Below are 24,713 nucleotides of genomic sequence, written 5' to 3' on the forward strand. Positions count from 1 at the left end.
GCTCTTGTGGTTCTCTGGGCACAGACTGGGGAAGAATCATGAATACATGAAGCAACAGAGTCAAGATCATGAGGTATTTCTAGAATAATGAGTCAGAACTAACATGATGAAACTTAACTGAAGTCAGTGCTACATACTTTACATAGGGTTCAAAATTCTTTGGATTGACAACTGGTCACAAGTTAAAATCAGGACCAGAATGGCAGGAAAATCTAAGCCACTGACTGCATCACAGCCTTAATCTACAGCTCAAGCTCCCGGGCCTTAGCATCAAATGTCAGCTATAGGATGCCCATCAACACCAATCAGACTCCTCCTAGCCTTAGAACCTCATCCATCTCATCAATGACCCTCCTGGCACAAGGGACCTCAATCTTCTTTTTGTATCAGAACTTCTCATGAATGAGTATCTGGGACACATCGTTCATCTCAGTCACAACAGTTGGTTTTGTAGCTGTGAAGTGCCCAGAACAATTAAGCCTCAGGGAGCTGTTTAACAAAGCCACCATCCCAAAGCCACTGATGTAGCACCTTCCCAAGGTCACCAACAACAGGGTCACTGATATATGCACCTTCCCAAGGTCACCAACAACAGGGTCACTGATATATGCACCTTCCCAAGGTCACCAACAACAGGGTCACTGATGTATGCACCTTCCCAAGGTCACTAACAACAGGGTCACCGATGTATGCACCATCCCAAGGTCAACAACAACAAGGTCACCGATGTATGCACCATCCCAAGGTCACCAACAACAAGGTCACCGATGTGCGTACCATCCCAAGGCCACTGATATATGCACCTTCCCCAGGTCACCAACAACAGGATCGCTGATGTATACACCCTCCCCAGGTCACCAACAACAGGGTCACCGATGTATGCACCATCCCAAGTCACCAACAACAGGGTCACCGATGTATACACCCTCCTCAGGTCACCAACAACAGGGTCACCGATGTATGCACCATCCCAAAGTCACCAACAACAGGGTCACTGATGTATGCACCTTCCCAAGGTCACCAACAACAGGGTCACCGATGTATGCACCATCCCAAGGTCACCAACAACAAGGTCACCGATGTATGCACCATCCCAAGGCCACTGATGTGTGCACCTTCCCCAGGTCACCAACAACAGGGTCACTGATGTATGCACCATCCCAAGGTCACCAACAACAAGGTCACCGATGTATGCACCATCCCAAAGTCAACAACAACAAGGTCACCGATGTGCGTACCATCCCAAGGCCACTGACATATGCACCTTCCCAAGGTCACCAACAACAGGGTCACTGATGTATGCACCTTCCCAAGGTCACCAACAACAGGGTCACTGATGTATGCACCTTCCCAAGTCACCAACAACAGGGTCACCGATGTATGCACCATCCCAAGGTCACCAACAACAAGGTCACCAATGTATGCACCATCCCAAGGCCACTGATGTATGCACCTTCCCCAGGTCACCAACAACAGGATCACTGATGTATGCACCATCCCAAGGTCACCAACAACAGGGTCACCGATGTATGCACCATCCCAAGGTCACCAACAACAGGGTCACCGATGTATACACCCTCCCCAGGTCACCAACAACAGGGTCACCGATGTATGCACCATCCCAAGGTCACCAACAACAGGGTCACTGATGTAGGCACCATCCCAAGGTCACCAACAACAGGGTCACTGATGTTTGCACCACCCCAAAGTCACTGACAACAAGGTCACTGGTGTTTGCCAGCTCCTCCAAGATCAATGATGTTTGCAGGATGCTAAACATAGGAACGTTAGTGTCTCCAACTATCCCACTACACCCAATCCTCAGTCTTCTACCCTACGACGTCTGGCTGCCTGTCTGTGTTTCTCTGTATACTAATCCCTCTGCTACAGATGCCCTCAGTCCTGGGGTCTCTTATGTTGAACCCTTTCCCCCATGTTTCATGCATGAAGCTATGTAGTCACATGCATCATCTTCTATGAATCCTGGGACTCAGCAGAGTGCAGGTTCCCCCGAGGCTCTTCTCTGAATCTCTGTGTACACGGAAGCAAAAGGAAAGAGAAGTTTGGGTAACCCTCCATGAGCGTGGATGGATGGAGATGCTGCTCTGGAGCTACAATGGGGGACAGCGATAGCAGGGAGCCACAGTGGTTGGATGATGTTCGAAACACTCGGCAAGCGTGTTTAAAACGCTGAGTCCAAAGCGTGATGAGTCAGATTCTTTCCGGATGAGGAATCTGCACTTGTTCCAGGTGGTTCTTGGGCACAAGCCTGAGAACTGTCTCTAGGGACACGTGGGTGTGAGAGGCTGTCTGCCAAGAGCCTAGAAGAAGGGATGGCAGCAGAGTACTCTGTGCCTGAGCCCCAGCAACCACTCCCCGCCAGGAGTGGCCTTAGAAACACGGTGACCCCATACCCTGGATGGTTCCTACATGTCTTCATGCAGATATTGTTCCATGGCTGCATCACGTGTGTGACAGATATGCCTTAGTTTTCAGGTAGAACCAGACAATAAAGAAGGTAGGCCCATTGTAACAAAGGAAGGAGAGGTTCCATAGGAAGTCCATGGGGCTGATGGGAGACGGTGAAAAGAAATTAAAAACGCATCAGCCTGACTCCACCACTCACATTTCTGGGCACTGTTCCACAGTGGGTAACTACCGTGTAGTTTCCTTTCGTCAGAACAAGTGTCCCACAGACAAGGCACCTCACCCCCTTAGTCACCAGATAACACACTAATGTGTTCACACGTTAGACCCGAAGGAGAACCAGAAGATAAGGTACAACTCAAGACATTTGCCTTTCGAATATCCCAACTTCACACCTGCTGTGCAAAGACAGGTGCTTCCATTACTGGGTCGCGATGGCGAGTGAGTGGTGGCACTTACTGTCCAGTGTCCTCCCACAAACATGACGTTTGCTGGCCCAGAAGCCCAACAAGTTAGACAGCACCTTGACATCACAGCTGGACTGTGTTGTTCTTCATTTCATGAGAGCCTAGCTCAGAGGTGTACACAGGGAGTGACGAACAGAAGCCATCAGGGCAAAAGAGAGTGCCAGGTGCTGTGGGGAGATCGCCATTCTAAGACAGAGCCCCTAGCCTCAGGAGACCACAGGGCTCACCAATGCGAGTAAAGTGGACAGGCACCTGCAGTGCAAGGCGGGGTGAGGTGAGCTATCACTCAAGTGATATAGAGTGTGTATTTCACACGAGAGCCTCACCATAATCACAAACAACAGTACCTAGACATCAGACATCCGACTGAAAGACTCAGGGAGTATTTCATGGACCTGTGACAAACACACAGCACACACACTCTCAGGATCCACCACTGAGAATAAGTCACAGTGTATGTCAAGACAGAGACGGTGTTCATGGCCGTCTCTCCACACCTAAGTGGGCTAAGATAAAAAGAAGAGGATGGCAGAAGGGAGGGAAAATACAGTAGCTAGACTTTGTGTTCCAGCAGACATGCCAGAGACACCATTGAACTTACTATGGACCATGGCATCCCTCAGGAATTCCCAGGACACTGTCTAAATGTCAACCTGCACATTCTTCCTAACACCTCCAAGTAGAACCCAAGGTCAAAGGCAGAGACGTGGCGGCTTCAGGATTGTGTGCATGTTAACCCAGAAAGGCGTGTACAGCAGGACAAATGTACTGAGACCGACACCGTTGGATGAATTCTTCCCAACCTTGAGGCACACACAGGAGTGTCCTGGCAAAGCACACGTGTTTCTTTCTCCGTTATTTTACAAAGATTCTAATGAGCGGGTGTCTTTACATAGCAATCTGCTCAATAAGGTAGAGTCAGCGCAGGGGCCCCCTGAGGGATCCCAGCTGACGCTAGCTCCAATGTCAGTTGTTCCCATCGACTGTCATAAATTCCTCCAGGAACACAGCTCTCTAAGGCCCTCAGGGAATATGCACCAAGGAGCCAGAAAAAGGAAAGGGGGGGGGATGCCACATCACACCAGTCTCCTCTGGTAGCTGTTACAGGAGCTGAAGGGCTGCATCGTATGAAGCTCAACTGTAGTTTCCAGAACCCTGGATGAGTTTCTGGACAGAAGAGCCAAAGAAAAGGCTGCCCCCGTTTAGCCCTGGAGAAAACAGTTTCCAGTGACTTGAAATTTCCTTGCAAGGTAAAGCAGTTTGCTCAAACCTCACTAAGAAATGCCCAACGCGCCTTTCAGCTTGCTGCAAAACTCTCCTGTAACTGATAAAGACTACCAACAAGTCCCAACGTAGTCAACGGGTTTCGGGCCTTTAAAAAAAAACAGTATTATTACCAAACACTCTGGCCATTTTTCTTGCTTTCTCCAATCGAGAAGTAGCACCATCTTCAAGTACAGCGCACACATGCACACACAAGATCTGAGACTGCATACGACGCACTTCCTGGGGAACAGCCATGTGGCCTCTGCCCCCCATAAAGCACGAAACAGCATAGGCAGCTGTCCAAAGCAAGCTGGCGTTGACCCATGGGGGCATTCAGACTGACGGACTTGAGCGGTTGCCTCATCTGCTTTCTCAGAGCTCAGCAGATGGAAGCCAGGAGCAGGGCAGAGAGCCCTGTGGACAGGAAGGCAGGGTAGCTAAGCCCTTAAAGCCAGGAGGGGGAGGCTCCAGATATCAGCCTCATGACATGGGGTCCCGGTATCTCTTCCCTGGAGTAGAGATGAGTTAAATGACAGGGAATGCATTTCTGAAGTCTGCATCTCGGAAGCAGCAAGAGAGACACTTTCTCGTTTCCATTTGGTTGAATTATACAAACACAGGAACTCCTTGTTTGCTCCAGGTTCTGAAGACACCATATAACAGCCTCACCAAGATGTCTCACAGAGAAGGAGCATTTGGAAGGTTTACAAAAGGCATGAACAGCTAGAACCTCTGCACCACACTGAGTTGGGGGCTGGGGGCGGGGTCCCCTGAACAGCGTGATATTGCATTATAATTTTTTGGTCTGATAGAGTGGGTGAGGCCAGGGGTTAAGTAGACATTTTAGGGCAGCATGAGCGCAGGCTTAGCGCCAGACTCCATTGCAGGTAGAGTTTTGGATGCGAACGAGCCAAACCGCTAGTAGACACTGTCACGGAGGATGATGTGAGACAGAGGTTGTCTCTGCTAGCCTTCAAGGCTGTAGAAGACAGCGAGCTACAGCGGCAGACATGGGGTCCCAGGATCAGCTCACCAGCATCCTGGTCAATGAGGGTGCAGTAGTATCCAGAGGCCATAGATGTGTGTTTGTGGTGAACTCCACGCCCCCTTGCTCTAACAGCCATGCAAGCAGTGAACATCCTATACTGAATCTCTTTCTACTTGGTACGTATTACACTCTGCTTCCCTGAACTGGCTCTCACGCTTTCTCAATAGTTACCTCTGTCCTTAACGCCTAGTCCATCCGCACAGTACTCCAGGGGTGGGCTCCAATTCCTCGGGGCAGAATAATACAACTGAGCATGCTCAGTACTGTTGGAACTCCACCTCCCCAGGCTTTGTGGAAACAAGCTAACTTTCTTCTGGTCACCTTACACTTCCACACACCCATCTTCTACACCTTCCTACAGTGACCCCTAACTCTCTGTGTTCATTCTCTAACTTGTCTGAAAATTGTCCTCTCTCCACTTTGGTATAATGCTTTGTTTCCTCCGTTCCCACTTCACTTGGCTTCAGTCTCAACCGCCTAAACACACGGGGACAGTAATTACTCAAAAGGAAAACTATTGGGCAAGCAATTTGTTTCCTCGCTGCTCGCAAGGCTTTAGCAAATGCTCTTCTCCAGCTGCTGTCGCTGACTCCATCGAGATCGCCGCCCAATGTTAGGGTTGCCATGGAAGCCAGGAATAACACGCTGGGAATCCACACCACACAGATCTGGTGTCTTTGGTTTCTAGGTTGTTTTACAAAAAGCCTTTCTTGTAGCTGATCATTAACAGGAGTGACTAATAAATAAGATAGCAGGCTAATGAGCTGGCAAGGTGTTTCTTCAAGGCTCAGAATCATCAAGCACGTGGGACTTGTACATTTCAAAGTCAAAGGGGGACTTTGAATGTTTCCATCCTTCCGACAGAGAGGGCAGGTCCTGCTGTGTTGGAATGGAACAGACTCCTGACTCCTAGCCTGGCCTGTCCCCAAAGCACACTTCTCCACCAGGGGGAAGTTGTTGGGTCTGTATAATCTTCAGTTTTCTTTTCTGCAAAATGCAGACAATAAGTTGTCATGTGGACTGAAGGAGAGGCTGTGTGATAAGGACTTAGAACGGCACTGGACACAGAGTAAGAGTCATGATAATTTGCTATTTGTAGCCATTAGAATACTAATTTACCTTTAGTATTCTCACCTAGTTCTGTGGCAGTGGTGTATGGGAGAGGCTGCCACGCTGAAAATCCAGAGACTTGCGTCCTAAGTCTAGCGAGGTGACACTAGCCATATAATTCTTTTCTTTTTACTGCATCATTTTCTGTCTCTACCTTTTAGCCTTTCCTGTGAAATGAGTGTGTTGGATGAAATGGTCTGTCTTGGTTCTTTCTCAGCTCTAGTGTGCTATCGTTTTTAATAAAAGAAATCCAGTGAAGACTGTTCTCTGGCCCTTTACACATGGTTCTAGCCTATGATAGCTAACATTTCTGGAGCAATGGTTATAGACCAACAGAATGCACTAGGGATTCCCATGGCCTCTCATGGCCTAGTGCCCACACAAATCGTGTCTTTCCATAGGCCCCTACTGGCTCTGAGCCCAAACTATCCAAAGCCAACATTTGTATTGCTTCCCTCAGCCCTTCCCAAACTTAAACTCTTGGTACATTTGATCACCCAGATCCTCCTTTGAAGTTTGGACTTATTTGCTCGCTGTAGGACTTATGAGACCTTCTCCCTCCTCCCTCCTCCCTCCTTCCTCCCCGGCCCCAGGAAACTCTGAGCAACCAAAATACACACACTGTCTGCCTTTCATCATGCCCTACCTCCTTGGATATATGAAAAAAAGACTTTTCTCAACTTGAGTTCCTCATTTCTGGATTTTGAAAAAACTTACTCAAATTGGTTTCACCCCTTGGTTAAATTATACTGGCTTCCCTTCTGTAGCCCCAGATGTTGCCTAGGCAACATCTAGGAGGGGAGGTTGGGCCTGCTTTAAAGACTCAAAGCTGCAACTGGACATTGATAAGTACCACTCTGCTGAAGTTAGGGAAGTCAAAGGGCGACATATATTTCTTCCACAATCCAGGAGAGTGGGGAGTACAGTGGCTTCCCAGGAGATAACTGAAACTTCTAAGAAATTAAATGTTGAAATCCTAACCCCCACTACTTCAGAAGGAAACCATATTCAAAAATAAGATCTAAGAGGTTATTAAAAGCTAGGGGTGGTCACTCACAATTATAATTCCAGAACTGGAATAGAAGTGGAAGGATTAAAATTCAGGGTCATTCTCAGCGACATAGTGTTTGAGGCCAGCCTGGGCTGTATGAAATCTTATCTCAGAAAACAAACCAAAAAATGTTATGAAGAATTGGGTGTGATGGTTCACACCTGCACCCCTAGTACTGTGGAAGTTGAGGCAAGAGGACTATCCCAAATATGAAGCCAGTCCAGACTATGCAGTGAGTTCCAGCCAGCCTGTGCTACAAAGTGAGACTCTTTAAAATAGATAGTAGATAGATGATAGATGATAGATAGATAGATAGATAGATAGATAGATAGATAGATAGATGATAGATAGTCAGAGTTATTAACTTAAAATAGGGTCATGAATGTGACTGTTCATTTTTTTTTAGATTTATTTATTGTGTATACAACATCTGCCTGCATGTATCCCTGCAGGCCAGAAGAGGGCACCAGATCTTATTACAGATGGTTGTGAGCCACCATGTGGTTGCTGGGAATTGAACTCAGGACCTCTGGAAGAACAGTCAGTGCTCTTAACCTCTGAGCCATCTCTCAGCCCCGACTGTTTATGTTTTAAAGGAAGAAATTTAGATACAGAAAGGTCCATGAAAGGAGACCATGTAAAGACACAGGAGTGGAGGTAACTATCCACAAGCCCAGGTCAGAAAGCTCAGAAGAAACCAGACTGCCAACACCTTAACTGAGCCCTCCAGCCTTCCGAATTAGGGAACAATGTATTTGTGTTGCTTACACCCCCAGTCTGTGGAACTCCTCTGGAAGCTCCAACAACCTGACACACCACTCCAGTCTCTATGCTATTGTTTCAAGAACACAGTAATATTTATAGGCCAATTGTTTGTGTAACGTCTAAAACAAGCTATTTTTTTGCTTTTTTCCATAATACTCATTAAATATTTAGATATGATTTTAAAAAGTAAAGATGATAATCTTTATATAAACACTTTGGAAGAATATGAAATATTATTTTGTGAAAGAAATTGTGGTATACGGGCATCATAAATTGAACTCAGAGGATTTACTTAAGAAGGGAGAACACAGAGGAAGGGTGAGAAGTGGGGGTGATTTAAAGGGAATTAAAAAGAGGGATGGGTGAATATCATCAAAATACATTGCATAAAGTTCTCAAAAAATGAGTAAAACTTTTTGAAAAGAATGGAATTATGACATCCAAAGGAAAATAGATAGAAATGGAGTTTTAAAAATTGAAATAACAGACCAATACCACATTTTCCCTCATATGCACAAAAATCTAGATTTAAATTTATGATTATGTATGTGGTGTGTGCATGAGTGTGTTTAAGATAAGACAATAAAGAGGGGAGACAGGAGGAAGAGGTGGAAAGGAGGGTGAGGGGGACAAGGGAGAAAATAATGAACCGGAGTCATTATGAGAGCGGGAGGGGCTGTGATGGGGAGGAAGGGGAGCAGCACGAATGGAGAGTCCTTGGGCTGTGACGGGGAGGAAGGGGAGCAGCACGAATGGAGAGTCCTTGGGCTGTGATGGGGGAGGAAGGGGAGCAGCACGAATGGAGAGTCCTTGGGATGTGATGGGGGAGGAAGGGGAGCAGCACGAATGGAGAGTCCTTGGGCTGTGATGGGGAGGAAGGGGAGCAGCACGAATGGAGAGCCCTTGGGCTGTGATGGGGAGGAAGGGGAGCAGCACGAATGGAGAGTCCTTGGGCTGTGATGGGGAGGAAGGGGAGCAGCACGAATGGAGAGTCCTTGGGCTGTGATGGGGAGGAAGGGGAGCAGCACGAATGGAGAGTCCTTGGGCTGTGATGGGGGAGGAAGGGGAGCAGCACGAATGGAGAGTCCTTGGGCTGTGACGGGGAGGAAGGGGAGCAGCACGAATGGAGAGCCCTTGGGCTGTGACGGGGGAGGAAGGGGAGCAGCGCAAATGGAGAGTCCTTGGGCTGTGATGGGGAGGAAGGGGAGCAGCACGAATGGAGAGTCCTTGGGCTGTGATGGGGAGGAAGGGGAGCAGCACGAATGGAGAGTCCTTGGGCTGTGATGGGGGAGGAAGGGGAGCAGCACGAATGGAGAGTCCTTGGGCTGTGATGGGGAGGAAGGGGAGCAGCACGAATGGAGAGTCCTTGGGCTGTGACGGGGAGGAAGGGGAGCAGCACGAATGGAGAGTCCTTGGGCTGTGACGGGGAGGAAGGGGAGCAGCACGAATGGAGAGTCCTTGGGATGTGATGGGGAGGAAGGGGAGCAGCACGAATGGAGAGTCCTTGGGCTGTGATGGGGAGGAAGGGGAGCAGCACGAATGGAGAGTCCTTGGGCTGTGATGGGGAGGAAGGGGAGCAGCACGAATGGAGAGTCCTTGGGCTGTGACGGGGGAGGAAGGGGAGCAGCACGAATGGAGAGTCCTTGGGCTGTGATGGGGAGGAAGGGGAGCAGCACGAATGGAGAGTCCTTGGGCTGTGATGGGGAGGAAGGGGAGCAGCACGAATGGAGAGTCCTTGGGCTGTGACGGGGAGGAAGGGGAGCAGCACGAATGGAGAGTCCTTGGGCTGTGATGGGGGAGGAAGGGGAGCAGCACGAATGGAGAGTCCTTGGGCTGTGACGGGGAGGAAGGGGAGCAGCACGAATGGAGAGTCCTTGGGCTGTGACGGGGAGGAAGGGGAGCAGCACGAATGGAGAGTCCTTGGGATGAAGAACAACAAACAGTGATACAGATTACAGGCGTGCAGCAACGCCACAATGAAACCCACTCTGTACTCTAACCCAAAGTTTCATTAAAAATAAAACAAATTTTAACAAATATTATTTTAATATTTTCAATGTTGACTTGAAGGAAGATACTAAAAGCACCTTGCCAAATCTGCAAGTGATCTTCACTTGTTACACCAAGGAGTGAGAGAGCTAAAAGGAAGGAAGGGAGGAAGGGAGGAAGGGAGGGAGGGAGGGAGGGAGGAAGGAAGGAAGGAAGGAAAGAAGGAAGGAAGGAAGGAAGGAAGGAAGGGAGGAAGGAAGAACAACGATGAACTCAAGCAAAGAAAAAGGCAGTGAGAACTGAGCATGGTGGGACACCCTGTAACGTCAGCGTTGGAGAGGCTGAACAGTGAAATCCTGTCTCAAAACACAACAGGAGACTCGGGACTGTGGAGGGGCTCGGTGGGCAAGAGCTTTTGCTATGCAATCATGAGGACCTGCATCTGGGACCCAGCAGCTATGTAAAATCCAAGTTGGGGTACATTTATGTGGGAAATCCAGTGCTGTGGGGGTGAGAACACTGTGATCAATCAGTCAGCACAGCCAAATGGGTGAGCTCTGTCTCAATTGGAGACCCTGTGCTGGGTGAACTCTGTCTCTGTGACTCTGTGCTGGGTGATCTCTGTCTCCATTAGACCCTGTGCTGGGTGAGCTCTGTCTCCATTAGACCCTGTTCTGGGTGAGCTCTGTCTCCATTAGACACTGTGCTGGGTGAACTCTGTCTCTGTGACCCTGTGCTGGGTGAGCTCTGTCTCCGTGACAGACCCTGTGCTGGATGAAATCTTTCTCCGTGAGACCCTGTGCTAGTAGTTTTTTTGTCAACTGGATATAAGCTAGAGTCATCTGACGGGAAGGAACTTTAATTAAGACTACGCCGCAATGAGATCAGGCTGTAGGCAAGCCTGTTCTTAATTGGTGATTAACGTGGGAGGACCCAGCTTATTGTAGGTGGTGACAGCCCTGGCCAGGTGGTCCTGGGGTGCTTTTAGTTTCTGTCCTGACTACTTTTGATGATGAACTGTAATGTGGAAGTGAGAGCTAAAACAAACCCTTTCTCCTCCAAGTTGCTATTGGTTGTGTATTTTATCACTAAGACAGACCCTGCCTCTAAAAAGTGAGGTGCGCAGTGATTGTAAAAGCCACCCAACATTGATCTCTGGCCTCCACTTGCAGACATATACACACACACACACACAAGTACATGCACACACAGGCACACATCCATACACACATGCATGCACACACAAGCATGCACACATTGACACACACACAAGCACATGCACACACAATGCACACATGCACACACACAAACATGCACACATAGACACACACACACAAGCACATGCCAACATTGATCTCTGGCCTCCACTTGCAGACATATACACACACACACACACAAGCACATGCACACACAGGCACACATCCATACACACATGCATGCACACACAAGCATGCACACACAAGCATGCACACATAGACACACACACACAAGCACATGCACACACAATGCACACACACAAACATGCACACATAGACACACACAAGCACATGCACACACAATGCACACACAAGCATGCACACATAGACACACACACAAGCACATGCACACACAATGCACACATGCACACACAAGCATGCACACATAGACACACACAAGCACATGCACACACAATGCACACATGCATACACACATACACACCCAAGCATGCACACATAGACACACACACACAAGCACATGCACACACAATGCACACATGCATACACATATGCACAAACACAAACATGCACACATAGACACACACATGCACATGCATATGCACACCTATACACACATCCACACAGAGCACCCCATGCCAAGTTTCCAAACTCCAGATATTTAGTTCTTTCAGCTGTTTGCTGTATTCCTGGCCTTTGGAAACCTTCATTAGCCCGGGAGTTCATTTACTCCTTCCTAGGGATGTACTGAGTGCCTGCTGTATACCAGCTCACTGCTGAACTGCTGAACCACACAGCTGACAAAACAGGGACTCACTCTGCAGGCAAAGAGTACCAGTGAGGGTGGAGAGCCTGCAGCGGGAAAGCAGTTATGGTGTGAAATCTTGACCAGATTAGGGATCCTTCCATTGAGACCTCAAAGATGAGCCCAGTTCAGGTGGATGGAAGAGAAGGGAATATCTAACACCATAGGTAAAGGATCATTTGGGCAGAGGAAACACATTCCACCTCTGGCCACTGGGTAGTTGTTAGGAGTTTGAATGAAATACCCGACTTCTCAAGGCTCAGCTCCTTCACCTGAAAATGGGAATAGGAGCACGGAGCTGAACAAAGTGTGAATCACCCAAGCACAACACCAGGCAGGCGGCAGATGCAAAGGAGAAATAACCACAAATGAGACAAACAGCCCACAGCAGCCAGCATTACCATCCCTGTCATTATTACCATTAGTTATGAAGACCAGAGACACGATCAGCCCGTGATTGGCCCTCGAGAGAAGCAGAACAGCAACACAGTGGCTTTGTCACCCACAGAGGGGACCCCGCCCTCCTCCACACCACAGCCACATACTGCAGATGCAAAACCCGCAGGTAAACTGGGGATACAACTTTTGGGAATTGAGGAAGGCAACGAGAGAAGGAGAAATGAGAGGAGAAGAAAGGAGGCTCTAAGAAAGGAAAGAGATGGGGAAAGACTTTCACGGGGACAGAAGGAAAGAGGCTGCATCAGAGAGAAAAATCAGCTTATCTGTTGGCTAGGAAAGCATTCACATCTGTGGCTTGTTGGAAATCAGATACTCACTTTCTAGGGTTCTCCAGCATCAATCACAAGACAGGAGAGAGGAATTTGTTTTATACAGTTTATTAAAAATGAATGATAACAGAGGTTGGTTTATATATTAATCAGGCATGAAAATGTATTTGATAAAGAACAGCATTCCTGTATAGAGAAGCAACGATTCCCTCTGTTGAGCCCACACACAATTCTACGGATTCTGCTGAATATGCACCGTCACTGGGCATTGGGGGAGGATTTACTTCAAAAGCCTTTTCTATTTTTAAGGAATCTCATAAACTATACATCAACCTTCATTTTTTATGGTCAGTTCTAATGATAAAGACACACTCCAGCCAAGCAGATTCTGTGGAGACCCCGTACCACCCTCTGCGTTGGCACTGGAAGAGACTGGTTCCCCACACAGGCGTGGGTCGTACCTCTGCCAACTTCTCCCTGGGTAGGAAAATGCTAGCAGCTTATTTTCAAAGTTTCAGAGGGGTGGGCCCAGCCTGAAGCTAGTTAATTCTCCAGCTGCAATTCTTCCTGCAGATGTTATTCATCTCGAATCTTCTTCCTGGCTCACATTCCACAGCATCTCCCAAGGCCTTCCTTTGCCCATTTCCACCCCACCTCAAAGATGGCTCTTCTGTAATGGATCTTATACTAGAATCTTCAGAAATCAGCTGTTTAAGCTTGCAAAACCAGCAAAAGGAGACTTTCTGGGTGTGGGGCTGAATAACCTCTATTCCAACAAGCCTTCCAGGGGCTTCTGATGCTCTTGGTCCTATTGCCCATCCTCCCCTATCCCTAAACTTCTCCCACAGCTCTTCCTACCCCAAACTTCTCCCTCGTCTTCTGGAACGTGGAAGACTCTTACCTGGAGAGAGGGAAAGATAGCAGAGGATTCTGCACATCATAGATGGGTGTGGAAAGAAAGAAAGAATTAGTGACCTCACATTCTCTAGATAAAACCTGAGGGATCACTGACCTCCTCCTCTTCTAGAGAGGAGCAAACCGAGTCTCAGAGAGAAAGCCATTTGCCTACACAAGAAGTAGTCAGATCAAGACAGGAGTCAGTGCTGGGAAGTGGCGCAGCAGTTCAGAGCGCTTGCTGGGGGCTGGGAGGTGGCTCAGCAGTCCAGAGCGCTTGCTGGGGGCTGGGAGGTGGCTCAGCAGTTCAGAGCGCTTGCTATACAAGCCTGAGGACCTGGGTGAAGATTCTCAATATCCATGGAAAAAGCTGGGTGTGATGTGTGCATGTCTGTCACCCCAGCACCATGGTGGGGGTCAGGGACAGAGGAAAATCTCTAAGACAGACACACAGAGAGGTTAGGAGAGAGAGAGAATAGATAAGACAGTGAAGAAAAACACCTGAACTGGAATCATATGGTAGCAGGGATGTGGCTCAGTGTTCACACAGACATCAACCTTGCATGTATAAAGTCAAGGGTTTGATCACCACCACCACTAAAGAAATGAGTGAATAAATTAATAAGTAAGCAAATAAATAATGATCCCAATGGCAAAGCCAGCCATCAGATATTAATACTCTGCTTTGTGGGCAAGACCAGCGCCAAGACTGGAGGTGAGTGGGACCCCCATGGAAGAATAAGCCCAGGCTGAAATCAACATGTCCTACTTAGGCCACATATATCTTTCTTTGCTCTAAGTACAGGCGCAACAAAACCACACAGCCCTTTAATAAGGCTGAACTTGGTTTCTGTGTGGTTTGCAAAGTTTTGACAAGGTGATAAATTGCTTAACCTCTCGGAGACTCTGCTTCCTCATCTAAGAGGCACATAACAAGACTCAACTTGCAATGTTCCCCCCCCCCCCAAAGCTTAAATGAAACAATGTCTGTCCTAGGGGTTCACAGACCAGCCGCCCACTATGTGCCGTGATCCATGAACAATACTCAGCCCTCTTTCCAAGCGAGTCACAGTCTGGTGGTAAACATTAATTACAGAAAGAACTGAATGCCAGTGTCCCTGAGGTACGAACCACTGCTCTCCCTTAGAATATAACGTTTGGGGTGGATACCTTGGCCGGCAACCCACCATTTCTGTGGCCTACTGAAGGGGGATCTTGCCTGGTTGGGAGAGGTAGGAACTGGCATTTGGCTTGACTCTAGCTGATAATGGGTTAGGATTTCTATTGCTGTGATGAAATACTAAGACCAAAAGCAGTTTGGGGAGGAAAGGCTTTATTTGGTTTACACTTATAGATTGCTGTTCATCACCGAAGGAAATCAGGACAGGAACTCACACACGGCAGAAACTTGGAGGCAGGAACAGATACAGAGGCCATTGAGGGCTTGCTGCTTACTGGCTTGCTCCTCATGACTTGCTCAACCTGCTTTCTTATGGAACCCAGGAGCACCAATTCAGGGATGGTATCACCCACATGGGCTGGGCCCTTTTCCTTATCAACCACGAATTAAGAAAATGTCCTACATGTTTGCCCACAGCCTGACCTTATGGAAGCATTTTCTTAATTGAGGTTCCCTCCTTTCAGATGACTTAATCTTGTGTCAAGTTGACATAAAAATATCCAGCACAAGGGGTCTAAAGAAAGACACTCCAGGCAGAATGAAGATAATGAAAACCAGAAATCTTGGGGAAACTTGAAAGTAAAAATTGTAGCCATCCCCACCCCGCCCAAATAGCCTCAAATGATATAAGATGAGGAGCTTTAATGAAGTCTCCTCAAGAGCCAAGGACTCTCACGGCTGTTGGCACGCTTTCTTCCTTCACCAGGGGCACCAACAAATGTCAATCAGGGGCATTGTTTGAGGCTGTGCATATCCTCCTTCATTATTGGAAGCCAGTGGTTGAAAATGTCAATAATTATCAAGCTATGTGAAACCGGCCTTGGCAGCAGAGCAGGGCATTCTCAGTTTCATTCTGCAGGCCCGCCTGCCACTTCCTCCCATCATGCCAATGATATAAGAAGGTTTGGTCTTCTAATGCAATGCATGGCAATTTTACAAGGCGAGGCACGCTCAGGGCCAGACTGTTGGTTGCCTGGCTCTGTCACTCTCCACCTTATTCCCTTGAGGGATTCTCTGAACCTGGAGCTAGGATATTAGCCAGCAAGTCCCACTGATCCACCTATCTCTGCCCCACAACACGGGTGTTGCAGGTAAGAGTGTGGCCATGTACAACTGTTCACATAGGTGCTGGGGATTCGAACTCAGGTCTTCATGCTTGAACATCAAACTCCCTTACTCAGCCATCTCCTCAGCTACCAAGTCTACCTCTGTTTTAATGTCAGACTCAATTAAAGGTGTATGCAAATGAGGTAAATGTTCATAGTACACTGTGATTTCCAAAGAGCAATGCTTAGAGATGTAGAAGGTACATACACATACATCTTAGACTCTGTGATGGCTATTCTTGGTTGTCAACTTATTACATCTGGAATTAACTAAAATCCAAAAATGGTGGGCACACTCTGAGGAATTTTTGTTTAATTTGAAATAGGAAGATCCACTTCTGATCGGGATCTTTGAGATCTTTAATCCAGAACTCCTGTTTGTTAGTTTAGTTTGTTTTTGTTGTTGTTGTTGGTGGTGGTAGTTTTTATTTGCTTGTTTGTTTGTTTGTTTGAGATGAGGTTTCTCTGTGTAACAGCTCTGGCTATTCGTGAACTCGCTTTGTAGACTGTGCTAATCTTGAACTCACAGAAATCCGCCTGCCTCTGCCTCCTTTGTCCTGGGATTAAAGATATGCACCACCACTGAGCAGCTTGTTTTTATTTATAATACAACGTTTTTTAATGATTTATTTTTACGTGCATTTGGTGTTTTGCCTGAATGTATGTCTATGTGAAGGTTGTCTAATCCCCTGGAACTGGAGTTACAGACAGTTGTAAACTGCCATGTGGGTGCTGGGAATTTAACCCAGATCCTCTGGAAGAGCAGCCAGTGCCCTTAACCACTGAACTATCTCTCAAGCCCCAATCCAGATCTTTTGAACTGGGAAAAAACCCAACTTTAATCTGGGTCTTAGTTGGGAAGACACACATTTATCATGTCACACCTCTGCTGGAAGCCATATAAAAGACATGAAAGAAGGAAGTTTTGCTTTTTTGCCTGCTTGCTCTCACTTTGCTGGCAGATCCATTCCTTCACTGGCACTAAAGCCCCCTTCTTCAGGATTCCAGTGTATACTTAAGACCACCTGAGACATCTGGACTGTGGACTGAACAACTTCTGAATTCTGTGACTTTCTCTTCACAGCCAGCCATTGCTGGATTAGCTGAGCCACAGCCTGTAAGTCATCCTAATAAATACCCTTATTTACACACACACACACACACACACACACACACACACACACACACACAGAGAGAGAGAGAGAGAGAGAGAGAGAGAGAGAGAGAGAGAGAGAGAGAGAGACTCATTCTATAAGCAACACTGCAATATTATTTAGAGAATCCTGACTAACACAGATTTCTTCATTAGCTGAATTCTAAGTCGTAAAATAACGTTTATAAAGAAGTGTCCCTAAATCCTGCTGCCTGTACCCTGGAACACCTCTGTTATTTTCGCTGACACTGTCCTTGTGGGAAGGAGAGTAGTGGTCCTGCTCCTGCATGCCCAGGCCAGATTAAGGAGCCAGCATCCATTTTAGTCTCTGTCACTCACTTCTTGAGTCTACTGTCATATTGTCACCAGACGCCCTTGTAAAACAAACATGAATTCTACAGGGGTGGCAGGGAAGGTCGAATACCGGGAAAGGAAAAGAGCTCAAGGATAGTTTGTAAAAACAAAGCAAGCAAGACCGGCAAATGTAGAAAGGAATGAGCCCTTCAACAACACCTGGGGAGAGACAACACTAGGAAGGAAAGCCGGCAGCAGAATACCCACACGGAAAGACCATTCAGAGGCTGCCTTGCCACAGGAGACCACTTCCTAAATATAACCCCGGTAGCACAGACACTGAGAGCAACAATTAATAAATGGGGCCTCCTGAAACTGAGAAGCTTCTATAAAGCAAAGGACACAGTCAACAAGACAAAACATCAGCCTACAGAATGGGAAAAGATCTTCAGGCAGAGGACTGATCTCCAAAATATACAAAGAACTCAAGAAACTTAACCTCAAAAGAATAATCCAATAAAAAAAATGGGGTACAGACCTAAACAGAGAACTCTCAACAGATGAATATCAAATGGCTGAGAAACACTTAAGGAAATGTTCAACATCCTTAGCCATCAGAGAAATGCAAATCAAAACAACTCTGAGATTCTATCTTGCACCTGTAAGAATGGTCAAGATCAAAAACACTGATGACAACTTATGCTGGAGAGGATGTGGGGTAAGGGAACACTTCTGCATTGCTGGTGGGAATGCAAACTGGTACAGTTGCTTTGGAAATCAGTATGGTGATTTCTCATAAAATTAGGAAACAACCTTCCTCAAGACCCACCAAATACCACTTTTGGGTATATATCCAAAGGATGCCTAATTGTGCCACAAGGACATGTGCTCAACTATGTTCATAGCAGCATTGTTTATAATAAGTCAGAAACTGTAAACAACTTAAATGCCCCTCGACTGAAGAATGGATAAAGAAAATGTGATACATTTACACAGTGGAGTACTACTCCATGGTAAAACAATAATGACATCTTGAAATTTGCAGGCAAATGGATGGATCTAGGAAAAACATATTGACCCAGAAAGACAAATATAATATGTACTCACTCATATGAGTGGGTTTTAGACATAAAGCAAAGAAAAACCAGCCTACTGTCCACAACCCCAGAGAACCTAGACAATAAAGACAGACATACAGGAATCTACACAGGAAGGAGAAAAAGACAAGCTCTCTGAGTAAATTGTGAGTGTGGGAGTCATGGGAGAGGGTAGAAGGAGAGGGGGGGAAGGGAGGGAAGCAGAGAAAATGTATAGCTCAATAAAAACAATTTAAAAATGCAAAAAAAAGAGATCACTCTCAGGAATGAAGAAGACATCAAGAATACGTGAGCATTTGAGCAAGAACAGTGAGGGTTTCTACAAAGGCTGTTGTGCTGTATTGGTTGCCTTGGAAATGGTACCCCAGCCCCCGCCACCCCCATAGAACAGCGATGCACAAAAAAAAACAAATGCGCATGGATGATGTGGCAGCATCTGTGGGCAGGACAATGTGTCTTGCAGCTAGCATTGCCTTGAGGGGCCTGGGAAGGAGCTGGCGAGGGGGAGTGTGCTGTAAGTAAAACAGGAAGAAGCACAAAAGCTGCTCTGACTCTCCCTACCACCGTCATGGCCTGGAAGGAACTCAGCCTGGGTAATCAGTGCTCATTGGTTCTCCTATTGATCTACAGAATTGCTCTGGATGGCACCTGCAAGTCAGATGACTAGTTAGACCCTGACTTTTGCCCACCCAGAAAGGCTGAGGTGGTCTAGAAGGCCCCTCAGGCACAAAGTCAAAAGGACCACAGTTACTGTCTGTTCAGACTTGTCCTAGAAGGCCCTGAAGTTCTAAATCATTAGTTCCCTGTTCTTCTGGGTTTGTTTCCTTTTCAGATCCCCCACCATCTTCAGGCCTCTGAGCATCATCCCTCTGCTGCCTGCTCAACCCTGGGGCTCTCCATGGTCACGACCTTCACAAGTAGTGTTCCCTTAAACCGCTATCTTGAAAGTGGTTTGGGAACCTCAAGGTTTCCTGAGACTCCTTCAGAAGACCCATGAGGTCAGGCCTGTGTTCATAACACACATGTTCACCTTTCATTCTCGCAGACTTCCATGCGTGAACTGGTGTGGTTTTAGATTCCACACTACGACAAATTTCAAGAAAGCTCTGTCTGTCAAGTCTCATGCCCTGTCGAAGAAAAGTCACACAAGAAGACTGCTACAAGATGCCTCTCATTTCTCCAACTACATGCAACATGTGTATCTATGAGGGATCTAGGTATGGCTCAACCCAAACATCCCATGACTGGAAATACAGCTCAGAGGTAAAGCAGTTGCCTGGCATGCCCAGGGCTCAGTGTTCAGTTCCCAGCATTTCCCACAGCCCCCCCAAATCATCACAGATTGAAATGCAGGCATCCAGGAATGTTATATCAAAGCAGACACTAAATAGATTTGCAAAATTTAAGACAGAAATACCGTTTTCACTGATTTTTATTATTGATAAAAATATTTTTTTTTTCCAAGACAGGGTCTCTCTGTGTAACCCTGGTTGTTCTGGAACTCGCTCTGTAGACCAGGCTGGCCTCAAACTCAGAGATCCTCCTGCCTCTGCCTCCCCAGTGCGGAGTATTAAAGGCCTGGGCCACCACTGCCTAGCTTGATAAAATAAATTTTAATAAAATAGCTTATATCAACATAGTATGGATTTATTATTGTTTTTTTGTTAACCAATATTTTTTAAGTTCTTCACTTTAGTTCCTGGTGCAGTGAGTCATGATATTTCTAGCCCACAAGAAGCTCTTTGAAATTCGCTAGTTATTCCCGAGTGTGTGAGGAATATTCCTGAGGTCAAAAAGCTGGCGAGATTGTGCTCAGCCGGCAGACTGGTTAGTTTGGAGATGCCTGCACAGTTGCACACTGATTCCTCAAGATTATTGATCTTCCTATAACCTGTTCTCCAGCACCTCACTGCACACTCTTCAGGGAGGCTATTGATCTTATTGATCGTAAGCCTTCCACCCTATATCTGTGTCTGTCCGATAGAGTGATGGCCTAGAAACGCTGACAGGAGGAATGGGTATATATGTGCAGTTTGTTTATGTATATTTGTATATGATGAGGGTATATGTGTGTGTATATGTTTGTGTATGTGTAGGTGAATGGGTGTGCATGTGTGTGTAGACCAGAGGTCAATGTTAGGTGTTGCTCCTCATGACTCCATCCACTTTCTTCCTTTGAGACAGTCTCTGACTCGCTGAGGCTGACCGAGTAGGTTAGACTGGCTAGCCACTGAGCCCGTGGACTCTCCAATCTCCACCTCTCCACTACTGCACTTTACTAGCCCACAATACGTTTTTAAACACAAGTTCTGGGGATCAAACCCATGACCTCATGCTTGCTCAGCAAGCACTTTAACAACTGTACCATCTCCCCAGCCCCATTTGTTACTGTGACTCTGATTTGAATACAGATATAAAAAGCACATGCAGGGGGTTGGAGAGATGGCTCAGGGGTAAAGAGCATTGCCTGCTCTTCCAAAGGTCCTGAGTTCAATTCCCAGCAACCACATGGTGGCTCACAACCATCTGTAATGAGATCTGGTGCCCTCTTCTGGCCTGCAGGCATACACACAGACAGAATATTGTATACATAATAAATAAATAAATATTTAAAAAAAAATAAAAAGCACATGCTTTTTATACTTTTTCTTTTCAGCCAGGCATGGTGGCACACTCTTAATCCCAGCACTCAGGAGGCAGAAGCAGGTGGATTTCTATGAAAATACGAGGCCAGCCTGGTCTACAGAATGAGTTCAAGGAACAGCCAAGTCTGCATAGAGAATCTGTCTCCAAAAAAACAAATATAATAGTAAAAATAATAAACCTAAAGGTTTCAAGCAAAAACTTAATCTAAGTAGGCTGGGCATGGTGGCACATGCCTTCGGTTCCAGCATTCAGGAGGTAGACACAGGCATATCTCTAGAGTTTGGGCCCAGCCTGGTCTACACAGAGAGTTGCCGACCAGAGACTGCTATAGACTGAGACCCTATCTCTAAAAAAATAAAATAACCTAAGAGACAATTTTGCTTCTACTCAAAGTTCAGAGAAACTCCTGTAAGCAAATAATCAGGGACTGCATCATGCTGAGAGACGCCACAAATGTGGCCAAAGTAACTTGTTCCGGGCCTGCAGTGTGGCCTGGACAGAGTTCTGAACATAGAAAGAAAAACAAACTCCCAAAAAACACAAGATACCCTACTGTGAGGAGACGGTCACACCATTGGACTAAGGCCAGCCAACAAGTGTTGCGTCTCCACCCTGGTTCCCTTCAAAGTGCCATCCAAAGCAGACTGCCACCCAGAACCCTGGCCAGAGTTGCCATGTTTGCTGCCCTCCTTTGTGAGCAAAGCCACCTTTCTGCAAGTCTGGGGACATCAGTGTGCCAGGCTCAGGGAGCAGAAAGGCAGCTACATACAGCATGTTGTGTCTGGGCCTCTCCCCTTTGTCCCTAACACGTTCCCCAGTAAACTGAGGAAGAGAGAGTGATGCTAGGTGTGGGGTGTCTTAGTAACTGTTCTATGGCTGTGAAGAGACATGGGGACCAAGGCAGCTCTTATAAAAGAAAGTATCTAACTGGGGACTTGCTCAGAGTTTCAGAGGATTAGTCCCTGACCATCATGGTGGGGAGCATGACAATAGACAAGATGTCACTAGAGCAATAGCTTAATGTGATCCACCGCAAGAGGCAGAGAAAGATAGCTAACTGGGAATGGTGTGGGCCTTTGAAACCTCAAAGCCTCCTCCAACAAGGGCACACTTCCTCCAACAAGGCCACACCCCATCCAACAAGGGCACACTTCCTCCAACAAGGGCACACCCCATCCAACAAGGCCACGTGCTCCAACAAGGATACAACCCCTCCAACAAGGATTTACCTCCTAATCCTTCTAACCCTTCTCAAACAATTCACCAACTGGGGACTGAATGTGCACATGTATGAGCCAAAGGGGGCCCTTCTCATTCAAACCATCACATGGGGAACAATGCCTTTGGCAAAATAGGTGTGTACCTCTTGCCTCAGAAGTTTTAAAGTTACCAATTTAGAGACTGGTGAGTGAGTGTGTGTGTGTGTGTGTGTGTGTGTGTGTGTGTGTGTGTGTGTGTATGAGAAACAGAAAGATAGAGAGACTTGAAGCCAAGAGGAAAAAAGAGAAGGCTATGCTTTTCCAGTTAATTCAGGGATGGCTCATCCCCAAACCAGCCTTTATCAAAAACTCCTTGTGGGGCTTCAGACACAGCTCCACCTTGTCTGCAGTGTAGTGCTCCCCTATTATGTGAAAGGCTCTGGGTTCCATCCCCAACATCATAAGAAAATAAAATAAACCCAACTATGCATTCACGGACAGTGATGTAGGAAGCATCAAGAAACGTTCAGTTAAACATATACAGTGCTAATCATATAAATAACTTGACATTGTTTTTTGTTGTTGTTGTTTTTGTTTTGTTTTGTTTTGTTTTGTTTTTTTGGTTTTTTCGAGACAGGGTTTCTCTGTGGCTTTGGAGCCTGTCCTGGAACTAGCTCTTGTAGACCAGGCTGGTCTCGAACTCACAGAGATCTGCCTGCCTCTGCCTCCCAAGTGCTGGGATTAAAGGCGTGCGCTACCACCACCCGGCTGACATTGTTTTTTTTAACCCTTTAGCCAATGTGCTAAACATTTCCCAGCTTTTTTCAATGTATTCACAAGTCTTGTGTTTATGGCACTAAGAACCGGGACTCTCAGGAGACTAAAGTCAGGGTCACTGTTCAGTCAACTTCAGTATAGGTTCTGCTTTATCAGAACAAGGTTCTTTAGTCCTGGCTGTAACTTGTGGTCCCCAGACAGCATCTGTCCAAAGGGCCCAGGTCTAACAGCTGTGCACAAGCTATAAAGGTAAAGAGTTTTGAGCGTATCATGCAGAATGGCGCTAATGCCAACGTTTACAGAAATTACGTCATCTACTCCCCTGAAAACGCTCCAAGACCAACGCTTCTGTGTCCATTTTACAGGCCAGGGAACTGAACCTCTGGGAGGCTACATGGTAGGAAACAGCAACCAGCAACAGAGCTTAAATCAGGATCAGAAAGGTCACCCAGCAGGACTTGAATTCGGGTCCACGCCAAACTATGTTCTTGCTACGTTGGCCAGCCTGCTTGCCAGACCAGACGGTTTGTCGGTACTCTATATGTTTTGTGGCATTTTCTCTCTGGAGAAAACAGGTTTGCTCAATAACCGAGACCTGTCACTTTCCAGTCCCCAAGTCTCTTCTTCTCTGCCATGCACGCTTCTTCCTACCACATCATACGATGGAATATGGACAGACGTATCCAGACAAGTTTAATACAGTTTTTCCCCATAATGTCCCTGTCCAGGTGAGTTCAGCAGGGACATTTTCAACGGAAAACCTTTTGCCCTGTGCACTGGAGCAAAATCATGATCCCACTGTAGACCCACGGGTTTAAAGTAGAAGAAGTTTAGTTGTAATTTGAAAACCTGGATACGTTTCATCCCCAGTCCAGATGTGCCAATCACCTGTGGGATTCCCCCAGTGCCCAGCACAGTCAGCAGAGGACCCAGAGGCAGGAGCCTCAGTCCAGATGTGCCAATCACCCGTGGGATTCCCCCAGTGCCCAGCACAGTCAGCAGAGGACCCAGAGGCAGGAGCCTCAGTCCAGATGTGCCAATCCCCCGTGGGATTCCCCCAGTGCCCAGCACAGTCAGCAGAGGACCCAGAGGCAGGAGCCTCCCCAACCCAGGTCCTCTAGTCCAGGGCCTTCCCCGACCCACAACGCTGCCTGCTGCCGCGGGTGCCCCCAACTCACCCAGCAGCGCCGTCTGGGGATGTGTTCGGACATGGCGGCCTCTGGAGGGAAATCTGGCTTGCGGGCGATCTCTGGCTCCAGCCGGAAGGAGGAAGAACTGACCAAGCATCAGCAAGCATCCCAGCAGCATCTTCTCCATCTTCAAGAGGAGCAGGGGTGTGGCTGTAACACAACACAAGAGAGGCAAGTGAGATTTCTTGCAGAGCCAAGCTGCGAGCCTCCATGGGGGTGCAGGGAACCGAACCCTGGTCCTCTGCCAGTGCTCTGGACTTCTGAGCCCTCTCTCCAGCCTTCCCCCTTCCTACTACTTACTTTCATA

The 24,713-nt window shown here is 47.1% G+C and overlaps 1 protein-coding gene across 2 annotated transcripts in view; it reads right to left on the reverse strand.

Annotated features, from left to right (window-relative positions):
- Matn2 (matrilin 2) overlaps positions 1-24,713 on the reverse strand; it is a 112,947-nt gene that overhangs the window by 77,380 nt on the left and 10,854 nt on the right. For both annotated transcript variants that reach the window (XM_075961220.1, XM_075961218.1), the window contains exon 2: positions 24,395-24,556. In XM_075961220.1, coding sequence (XP_075817335.1) covers positions 24,395-24,533 — 139 coding nt within the window. In that variant the 5' untranslated portion in view covers positions 24,534-24,556. The remainder of the gene's footprint in view (positions 1-24,394; positions 24,557-24,713) is intronic.

Source organism: Microtus pennsylvanicus, chromosome 2 (genome assembly GCF_037038515.1).
Source record: "Microtus pennsylvanicus isolate mMicPen1 chromosome 2, mMicPen1.hap1, whole genome shotgun sequence".
NCBI classification, from domain to species: Eukaryota; Metazoa; Chordata; class Mammalia; order Rodentia; family Cricetidae; genus Microtus; species Microtus pennsylvanicus.